At 36.6% G+C, this 11,210-nt stretch overlaps 1 protein-coding gene across 1 annotated transcript in view; it reads right to left on the bottom strand.

Moving 5' to 3' along the window:
- Positions 1-11,210, bottom strand: part of VPS13D (vacuolar protein sorting 13 homolog D (S. cerevisiae)) — a 51,154-nt gene that overhangs the window by 15,674 nt on the left and 24,270 nt on the right. Inside the window, exons 25-36 of the mRNA XM_010018633.1 lie at positions 9,833-10,052; positions 9,172-9,382; positions 8,867-9,038; positions 8,325-8,437; positions 7,563-7,772; positions 5,278-5,543; positions 4,981-5,114; positions 4,165-4,320; positions 3,421-3,646; positions 2,519-2,593; positions 1,548-1,754; positions 1,050-1,139 (exon numbers count right to left, since the gene is read on the bottom strand). Of these exons, the coding sequence (XP_010016935.1) occupies positions 1,050-1,139; positions 1,548-1,754; positions 2,519-2,593; positions 3,421-3,646; positions 4,165-4,320; positions 4,981-5,114; positions 5,278-5,543; positions 7,563-7,772; positions 8,325-8,437; positions 8,867-9,038; positions 9,172-9,382; positions 9,833-10,052 (2,080 nt within the window). The remainder of the gene's footprint in view (positions 1-1,049; positions 1,140-1,547; positions 1,755-2,518; positions 2,594-3,420; positions 3,647-4,164; positions 4,321-4,980; positions 5,115-5,277; positions 5,544-7,562; positions 7,773-8,324; positions 8,438-8,866; positions 9,039-9,171; positions 9,383-9,832; positions 10,053-11,210) is intronic.

Below are 11,210 nucleotides of genomic sequence, written 5' to 3'. Positions count from 1 at the left end.
GATGATCTTAAGGTCCTTTCCAACCCTAACTATTCTATGATTCTATAAGATGAACTTGTAAGCCTATAGTTAATACAAAGTTGTTCCAGCTCCTCCACTTGAACCAGTGTATAATGGATGTCGGGTCTTCCGGAAATATCTTAATTCAAAGAAAGCATTAGAAAGCAACTACAGCTTCATACTGAAGTTAACTGGAACTAGGTTCTCTGACATAGTTTTGAAAATAATTTAAACACAATTACACCCAAATTGGCCATTTGGCTGTACATTCAGTATCACAAAGGTCTAAAAGCTATTTAAAAAAAACCCCCACCCTATGAATTTTTAAAAACAGAAAAACTCAGTAGCTTAGTTACTGGCAGGTAATTCCTGAGGTGGTTGTCACCAATTTAGTTTCTCAATTCAGAGAAAACACATAACTAGATTATTTCTTTTATGCCTGACCAGTATTAAGGCATAACTTGCTATTTTATACGTAAAATATAAATCATGATGCTATTATGTTACTCTATTGTCTTCAGTCTATTCACCTACCCTCACATGGTTTTCCTTCTTGAAATAAGTAACAAACTGAATGCATCAAAACAATTAAATACTAAAAAAGAGAAGTGAATGCAAAGACAGCTAGTTACCCAACTATCATGTTCCTGGATAACCTTTTTATGCCATTACATTTGAAAGCTTCAGCACAACTTTCAAGGCCAGGCTGGACAGGGCTTGAAGCAACCTGGTCTAGTGGAAGGTGTTCCTGCCCATGGCAGGGGGTTGGAATGAGATATCTTTAAGGTTTCTTCCAGCCCAAACCAGTCTGTGATTCTATGAACCTTCATACCATCAAGCTCCCTACTTTTCACATCCCTCCATCTGATACCAATTCAGGATATTTTGTCTAGTATCACATGTTCTCACACACACACACTATCACAAAATTCAACCTTTCACATTCCCTTATATGCACTGCATGTTGGGTGAAGTTCAGGCTACTGCAGTAGGCAAGGCTGTTTTCCTGAACTTGACTGAAGAAAACAACAAACGCCCCAGTATTTCACCTGAAAGTTCACGATTGTAATAATCTCCAGAGAGGGTAAAACGAGCATAGCCTTCAGGGTTGGCTCTCAAATGCTGGAGGAAATTCAAACCTGAAAAAAAACAGTGAATATTACACTAATGCAAAACAATCAAATTTCCCAATTTCATTAACTGTTAAGTAAGCTATGAAAAGTTTTGTCTTGTCTTTTAAATTTAAATGGTACAAGAAGTGTATCATAATATGCTTCAAATAACATTTGCAGCCAGCCATGTTTTACAACATGCTCAGGACAGATTCCATTTGTTATGTTCTGAAACCAGAATCTTACAAACACTGTAATCTTCTTAAAAACAAAACTTAAAACAAACAAAACCTTAACAAAAAAACAACACCTCCCCCCCGCCCAAACACCATCATTTAAAATTTCACAAGCCCTAAGAACTAGAGTATGGTGCTGAACATACACAGTAATTGGCAGTAACTTTATGCAGCTCACTCAGCAAAACAAGATACTCACGTGAAAATGTTAACTCAGCAAGGGGAACATCACAGTCCATGCAGTCATCAATAAAGCATATGCATATAATTTCTGCTTTTATTTCCACTCCAGAGATGAACTGAAAAGGCAAAATCCCCTGACTATCTTGACCAGAAGTAGTCTGGGAAACTGATTTCAAAGGTTCAGCATTCTTAAATAACCAAGTGGCTGCTTTTTTCAAGTCACCTTAGACAAAACCAAACAAAAGCCGTCAGTCATCATCTACCTTCTCAATGAAACGTACTTATTTAAAAAACATATGTAAGCAAACTAATTCCCTTTCTTTTCAGAAGTACAGCAAGACACCAACAGTACCTTGAATGTCTTCTATTTAGTAACATAAATACGAGAAGATTACAAATACATTAGTATTTTCTAACAATAAGAAATGTGTTTTCAAGTTTGCATACTGAGTGGCAACATAATATAAAGCTATATTAATACTATGAATGCCTATAAATAAGGTGGGAAACATGACAGTGCTAAAGAAAGAGAGTTACTTGTGTCAAAGCTCTCTCTCTTTCCATGTATTATATGTGTAGAAGCAGATAAAATATATTATTCAAAAAGGAGTGATGTAAACACATGCTCTAAGGAGAAACAGGTGGATGATAGCAAAAACCAGGTATACTATAATAGAAAAAAAACAAAACAAAACAAAAAAAAACCCAAATCAAACCCCCAAAACAACAATCCAACCCCCCAAACAAAAATACACTCTAACACCCCACATATGACATCCCAAAAGGCAAGAAGAATCTTTCAGGGGTAGGTTCTACACAGCAGTAGAAAAGAAAAATGAGAATGCTTAAGATTATATGCCAACACAGAGTCAAAATAAAGAGAAGAAGGAAATAGTGTCTGTGCGTCAGCTAATTTACAGCCTGAAAGTTTTTACTTAGTTGGAAGTTAGGCAATCTGCAAGACCAGCTGAGATTACTTGAGGTTACCTTGGCAGATCAAAAGACCTTTACGACAATCTTCCATACTGAATCCCAACTCCTGGAGGCGAGCCAGCTGCACCTCTGTAATTGAACAGTTAAATAACCATAAAGCCATGACAGTTATCTACTGGTGTTCACTTCTAAAATCAAGCTGTATCTGTATGAAAAATAGGGGTCTGTTTGTATAAGATTACAACTGTAGAAAAAACATATGATTCAGCACTGCTTTGACAAAAATAAACCTAAAACAGAATCCCCCAACCCATTATATTGACATTCTGGAGTACATGAGCTATTTTTATTCTCCTACAGGAAACCAATGTACTCCATAAATTTCATTTGGGACTACAATTTTGTAAACTAACCCTTCATTCAGAACATCAATTTCCTGGAACTCCCCTACCTGACTCTCCAGAGCAGTAACAAAGAAGCAGCCTTTTCACTAGTGTTACCTCACTATTGTCAGACAGTGGTTCTGACCACACACATTGTAAGTTTGTTTGTAAAAAAGCATGTCAAACACTGCTAGACTTAAAGAGGTTAACTAGTAATCATGATGTTTTCTACTTCACTATCAGTTTATTGTGTTTGAAGAGGTAGCCCTTCTCCCCCTTTATATCATTGCTGCATATGATGTACTCCATGATGATTTACACTGACAAGTGATACTAAATAAACTGTAAAACAACCCAATGTCATACTGCAAGCAGAAAAAAAACCACACAACCCCCCCTACTTTTTAAAATAGTATCATCGCTATAATGCTATCATCGATAATTCAAATTAATGAAGGCCTTTACATATGAAGATATCAACATCTTTTGTGTTAAGCACACAGTCTAGCTTCACACAGCAGAAACCTCCTTTAGAGATAAAAAATTACTTTGCTCCAGCAGATATAAACATACCAAGAACAGGATCCAACACACGTTTGGATGTATCTCTCTTTTCATGTGTCAAGGAGGAAGTTTCATTCATCAGTGCTGAACTGGAAGGGTTAGCAGTATTTTCAGCAGTCGATACAGTTGTGTCAGGCATAGCTACACTAGTCTGTTGAGGAATTGACTTTGCAATTGCCAAGAACAGCTGAACATCATTGTAGGACAGTCTGATATCCAGTGCTTGCAAGTGAATCTAAATGAAAAATTAAAAAATAAGATTCAGTTACCCTTTTCTACATATTTTTCTTGTGTACTTTGGATATTAACAAAGCTTTTCCCAAAGGAAGATAAATTTAGTATTAGAATCTGATGACCACACTTTTAAACCTCCAGTAATAAAATTACCAAGCTTATTATTATTTACTAACAACTAAAAGCATAGTTTTTCTTTGGTATAATGGCAAAAAGACAACTTAAATAGATTACCCTCTAGTAAGCACTGAGATACAGACCATAAATCTTTTTCTTTCAGGTATTAGGAACTATCTAACATGTCTACATTATCAGCCTACTTTTTTCCCCATTATTAATCTCTGTAATATATCCCAGAAATCCCTCCTTCATTACCACTAAATGCACTTTCTGCATGTTTGTTTCTTTGCCTTTTCCGCTTTAGGAAAAATCTGTCTTCTTATGCATTTGAAAGTAGTCTGTGCTAGATCATGGTCTAGTATTGTCTACTGCATGCAGTTTTATTCAGTTTAATCTTACCTCTAGAATAGGAGGAAAATCCTCACTATTGAAAGCATCCAACAGACCTGAACCACTTGGGTAGGAAGCATTCCCAACAAGCTCCAGCTGAATTTGTACTGGATCAATGATTGACAGTGCAGTCTCTTGCTCATTTCCTAACCGGCATGAAAACACCTACAAATTACAAATGAGTTTAAAAAAATTAGGAAGTGAGAGAAAAGGCCTAGCAAGAACCTCAGAATCAGACTGAATATCACATAACATGACTATAGCCACGAACAAACTGCTTTCTACAGAGAATTCCTTCGTAAACTTTAAGACGGCAGATTCCAAAAACTTTTCCAGACAATTTTTCCAGTGCCCAGCTGTGCTGTAAGTTCTGGAAAAAAGATTCTGATATGCAACCAAATATTCCCTTTAATGCTAAACTTAACTCCACTCTTAACTCCACACCAATACAGAAAATTCTTTGTGTTTAGGCCTACAATAACATTTAGGATTTCCCACATCTCTGCACAGCCTTTTCTTCCAAGCAAGTTCTTTTAAACTTTCCCTATACACACTACGTAACCATCAATTCTGAATGTTCCTATTGCTCTCTTTTCAGTTGTTCAGAGCTTCTTCAGCTCTGCTTCCCCAAGACTGGCCGCAGCACCCTAGCTCTGGTTCTGCTCTGCTGAAGAGGATGCAAGGTCACTTTGCGTACTCAGAATTCCTACTCATAAACTTGCTAATAACAAACTTCAAAAACCATCATACATATTTATAGTAAAGTGTCTTCACAAGCTCTTCTAATTTTAGATGTTTTACAAAAACTAACTTATTTCTTCTTACCTCAATGCCAAACAAACTACCAGAGAAAGGACGATCCAATAACTTGGGCTTGTAAGTGAGAACGGTCGTCCCCTTCAAAATAATGGCATTGGTATCGAAACAAGACATGTCTTCAACGACCACAAATTCAGTCCCTTAACAAAACAAAATGACAAATAATCAACAAGGCGATTGGAAATGCCACTAAGGTATTTTAAGCATTTGCAGCAAGTCCTTCAACTGACCTAGTTTTCCACTAGTGCATGGCTTTTTATCAGAAAAGCTCGTAAGAAAGGCACTAGAAAACAATTTATTTACCTGTCACGTTAACCTTAACTTCCAGTTGTTTTTCTGTAGACACATGTAGTGATGAACGTTTTGTAACTACTCCACTTTTCACTGCTTTGGGAACTACAGTTGTTTCACTGCTGTAAGTTCGCTGCCGGGAAGAAAGGTGAGTTTCCCGCTTTTTGCTATCTCCAGGGGTATATAAGAAGTCATGAACAAGTAACAACCAGTCAAAGATCAGAAATACACGAAGATTGTTCAGAACAACTGTGAAACTGGAGGAATCCTTTGTAGACCTTTTAGGAAGAGAGAAGAATACATATGAACTTGCATATATTTAAAATGGTGGAGAAAACTATCAGTATCCAGCAAGTTAAGAACTACGTGGAACTTTTTAGGGTTACATTTAATTTACATTGTGTCTGGCCTTTAAAAACCATATATATATTTAAACAGCTTGAAATATATCAAGTTGCTGCACCCACAGAAACCCAACAGATCTTAACTGCATGAATTCAAAGCTGTAATGATACAAAAGTTGAACCGAAAAACTATGCAACAAGAAATAACTTACAAAAGCTCCTTTAATAGACTGACATTATTATCAGTGTTACTTTGCAAAGTCTCCAGTTTTAGAAGTGATCTTTTTAGTATTGCTTTACATCTGTTTAGTATCAAACCTAACGTACTGCCTGTGAAATTCAGACCTGGCTCCATATCCCTCTAAAGCATTAGATGTACAATGTGTTTTCTCTCACACCCTGACAATGTTCTGCAGCACAGGAAGCTGCTTTGTCATTCAGAAAAAATGCTAGCCAGCCTTACTGAACTTTTAGCATCACATTTTGAGTATCTGGCTAAGGAGGATAAAAGTGTTTGGTTTCATGCTCTAGAATACCAATTATATTTGGTCATGTTAACTGGAAAGTAATCTAAATGCTTAAATACCATGAAACAATTTTATATCCACCATGCTCTTAACTATAACATCTCTAAAGGACTGCAGTTCCTTTGTGAGAAGCAGGCTGCCTGCATTGCTTCCAACAGTAAAAGCCTTTAACCCTCCCTGGCTCTCCAGGAAACTTCCAAAGGGCACCAGACAGTATAATACTATCACTGAGCTCTGCAAAAGCTTACATCTAGTGCCAAGGATGCTCTCACCAGTAAAAACCTAACACGTGCTTATGTGGCTAAAATTTAAAAACATAACAGTTAGGAAGAAAATCCCTGGAACTATCACCCATAACCAGATTAGGCTGTACTAGGCAAGCTAACTTCCAATCTAGGCAGCTACTGGATCACCAGTTACACCAAAACCATTCCAGTTTTTTGTTTTGTTTTTAAATCCCATTGCATTTTAGTTCTGTTCAAATCAAAATCTTGGGTGTCTTTCTGAACACACACTTACGAAGTACTCAAAACCATGAGGCATTATCCAAATCTTTACAACAAATTTCTCTCAATTGCCTGAAGTTTGTCTGGTTGATTTTTTATGAACAAATGTCTTCCAAAATTTTCTATTGGACTAAAATAGTCCACAGATTTTTTCCTATGCTACTCCTGCAACTGCTTCAGAAGGTATTATAAAAGAGTTAGATTGCTGAGTATGGTCAGTGAGCGTGATAAAAGGCAAAAGCAATGTCTCTAGCCATATCACTTCACCCTCTTGCTTGCTTGTTAACATCCTTCAATAGAACACCATGTTGTTACACGTAGATACTGACATTATATTTTGTATTCCTGGTTTCAGTAATGAATTAGAACAGAACAGATATCCACTATGGTGCCTTTAAGCATTCTAAGGGATCTGGATAAGGAAAAACAAATAGGGTAGGACAGAATACAGAAGAGAACGTAGAGACTGTTTTGTGAAAAAAGTGCCATTTCTGTACTTATTAGATTCTCTCAGAAAGGCAAGTGTGACACCTACTGGGAAAAAGCTTTCTGCAACATACAAAATCATATGATATTTTTTTTAATATGCAAGCATACAAGTGATACGGCAGACTTCAAGCACTGCTGATTCTAGTAGGCCAGAACTTCATCCGATTCACTACACATTCAAACCTAAAGTTTACTGTAATGAGGGGAAAAAAAATAAATCCAACAACCTTCAGATAATAAATAACTGCAGAATTCAATCTATCAAGCACCACTGACCCCCCCCAAAATGTCCTCAGATTTGAATACATTGCCAGCAGGTTTGTCTACATTAGTAACAGCTATATTAAAAACAGGACAATCCTGATCAAGTATGTCATTATTTAAAACCAAACACATAAATCCCGGAATTTATGTGAATAAATGTGAACAACCTGAAGTGCAATTCAATCTGGATAGCTCCTGGACTACTGGTGTTCTTTGATGACTGAAAGATGCAGTTGAACACATTTGGTGTGCCTGTAGCAGACTTCTGTCCAGCGTAACGTGTGTCAAATGCCATCATGGAATGAGACACCAAATTTACAGACTTTGTTCCATTTGAAGAGCTTTCAAAAAGCAACTTGGATTTCTTGAAATCAAACCTAGGAGAGTAAAAAGCAAAACAATGTATTTAAGAGTCCTGTAGCTCATTTATTTCTAGAAGTCACTTGTTTTAAACGTGTGCATAGTATACTGCCAGTATCTTTCATTTACATATTTTCTAAACCAACTACAATCACATCTCATGTCACAGAGACAGAAAGTAGATCTATACTGTAGGTAATAATATTTTCCAGTGATACAGAACCTTCTGGATTAAAAAAACCCAACAAAACAACACAGCAGAAGTCTGAGGTTTTTTAAGATCATCTCTCAACATTTTCTTAATTATAATTCCATCTGTCTTGGGCAAGTCAACCGATAACTAAACTCTGATTTGAAGGACAACTTAAAAGGCACACTATCTTCTGAACAGTGCCATTCAATTCCATCCTTCAGGTCAGCTGAAACTCTCAATCAGGACTGTAATTAAAAAATTATGTTCCGTTGGATTATTAAACATAATTTCATGTATTATGTTAACTCCTGCCCTACAATCTCTCAGATTAGCATATTATTCAGGATAAGGTATTCAGTAACAACAAAATCCATACCTGGCTAAAGAGCTGTATCCATCTTTGCCTTTTGGATCTGTGAGTTCCAGGCTCACATTAACCATGTCGATGAGGAATGACATAGAAGTATATACTTCTCCACTCAGAACTGTCTGAAAGTGGAAAACACCCACATTCTTTTTAAGAGCATCTGTTTAACTTTCATTTCTCAATTAAACTTTGTTATTTCAGACAAAGAGCTGTTGTATCTTTCTCCTTCAAAGAGTTTCACTAACCATTGTTGGGGCAAAGTTACATTTCACAACAGTGTAGCCTTCAACTTGAAGTTAATCCACTTTCAGGCTACTGTTCTAGAGCTTCTTTGTTCTTAAAACATCATCATCATTATCCCCCCAAAAACACTCAAAAAGCCAACAATTCTTTCAACTGTTTCTGGTACCTTCTATTATTAAAACAGATTTGTAGTTTCTAAAAGTTTGGGTATTTTTTTTAAAGTTTTAGGTGAGAAGCCTGCCATGAAGAGCAAACAAATACCCCTGACATTTCAAGACAGAATTTCGACTGCATGTAGTTCCTCTTACATGAATTCTTGGATCCTGCAAGTCATAAGGCCGCATGAACTCTTCTATAGGCTCCCCAAGGTTGTTCTCCAGTAGTCCCCTTATCAGCTTATACTTTTTCAAATCCAGACTGCAATGGACTGACGACAGGTTGCCATGTATCGATATGTCTGCAACTGCATGACTTAACTCTCTACGACAAAGGAAAAAAACATCAGTATTTTAAGGTGCTTTAACACAGCAGGTGACGCATTTAAGATACAATAACAGGCAGCTAAAACACTGGGTTTAGGCTGACAGCATGAAGCAATCCTGTTTAAACTCACTTGTCTAAATTTCTCTCTACTTGTAACTTCAGCCTGAAAGGTTCTGTCAATAGGCTTCCTCCTGTCTGCCTCACAAAGTAGGATGGAAAGCTCAAGTCCGCATTAGTATCTTCCACAGCCTTTGAATACTCTCTGTGGTATCTTTCCGCAGCAAATATATCCATGTCCTGCAGATCAACCACAATGCAGTCTAAGAGACAGATGTGATCCTCTGCAAGTGCACAGGAGATAACGCATTAAGAAAGAAAGAAAAAATCTGTACAAAGCAAATACAGTTTCTCCTGAAAGTTATTCCATCTCTTTAATCTTTTTTATTCACACTCATCAGTATCTGTAACTACCAGATATCAAGCTCACTCACAAGTAAATGTAACGTCTTAATTAAAAGTCCAACTATACTCCTTATATGTCTGTAATGTGCATCTCAAAACATGGCCAAATTGGTCTTCCAGAACTGGTCTTCCAGAAACTGAACTACAATTCCCTAAACCATTAAGCTGCAAAAATCAACCTTGAAATTAACAAGTCATCTCTTTTTAAACCTACAACATTTAGACCCAGAGCCTTAGTCAGTGTCACATAAGATGTAAGCAAAACTGCACTGCATTATGTTACAAGGAAAAAGAGCAGCTACGTTGAGTTTCTAGGGTTTGTTACGTACCTGGGCTGTCAGGGTTCAGTACAACAGGGAGATTTGGTTGCTGCCCTTGTTGCTTACTCAGCGTACTAAGCACAGGCTCACCCTTCAGCTTAGACATATTCGTTCCTGATGATTTTTTCATGAACAACCCTTCCATTGCTACTTTTGACTCATCAGCACTTGTTGTTTTCTTCATGCTATGTTTGGGAGTTCCCAAAGGAGATGAAAATTGAACTGAATCCTGCTAATAAAAGTAGTTTTGTAATTAGCAATATGTTTTTAAATTCTAAGGAACCAATACACCAAGGTTCAAGTTGAAACAAACTCCTGCCAAAACAAAAGTATTTTATTTGAATGCCAGTATCTTTTACTGTAGAAAGATGGCCAAAGTTCTTTTTACAGCCTTAACAGAAAAAGAAGTTTATTGCAGCAATATTTTAAAAAGAACCCTGTGAAATCTTTCAGTAAGAAATTAATTAAAAACCAGTGGGGTCTGAACAAATTAAAGAAACTCCAAACATGTAACTGAAATGAACACAAAATAGAGGGGTAAGGCTGTCAAGATATCAAGCATTTTTGTAGCATAAAGACTGCTAAAAAGCTGATTTTCAGAACTTCTTCAGAAGATGAAAACAGGACATATCATTATTTCTGAAAGATCATGTCAGCAACTTAGTATTTTATTAGAATAAGGGAACAAATGCTTCTATGCATGAAGTTATTTTATGTGCTTTAAATACTTCACTCATCATGCTGAATTGTGTCCCCAGTTTTTTCTGCAGTAGCTAAGTTTAAGATGGAATAAATCTCTACCCTTATTGTTAAAATGCCCACAGGTGAAAAAAGAACAGCTCATTTATAGGTGTATAACATATTAGACATTTCCCCACCACCACATATCCAGTGGAAATCTTAAGACCTTTTCCACCTTCATGATGCTGTCTAGCAGCAAAAACCTACTAAGAGTGTATAGTTCACTAGTCCTGATTTAAATTTACTAATCTCATGTTTCAATTTTACTCAGCTTCACATGCCCCAGCAGGTAACAGTCACTTGGCTTCAGTGATCCACTTGCCCCTTTACTCTGGGATTAATCCCTTTACCTGTAACACTAGTATTGTTACTGCTACTTCCCACCTTCTTTCTGTATCCAGCTTCTGATGGCACCGTACAATCCTTACCCATAAACTTTCCTTTGGGTTCTTAATTATTAATCTTACTTGCCTTATGTGGTTTTTAAATATCATTCATTGGAAAAATTCATTGCAGCCATGATCAAGGATTTTAAGATTAAGAATTTGAAGACATTAACACTTAAGTTTATACTGTAAAGACAAGACTGAGAAGTACATGCAAAGAAAAGTCACCGGATCATCTATAAATCCATGAATTTATGCAA

Source organism: Nestor notabilis, unplaced genomic scaffold, assembly GCF_000696875.1.
Source record: "Nestor notabilis isolate BGI_N333 unplaced genomic scaffold, ASM69687v1 scaffold13787, whole genome shotgun sequence".
Classification (NCBI taxonomy): Eukaryota; Metazoa; Chordata; class Aves; order Psittaciformes; family Psittacidae; genus Nestor; species Nestor notabilis.
This window is presented reverse-complemented; position numbering and strand designations above follow the sequence as displayed.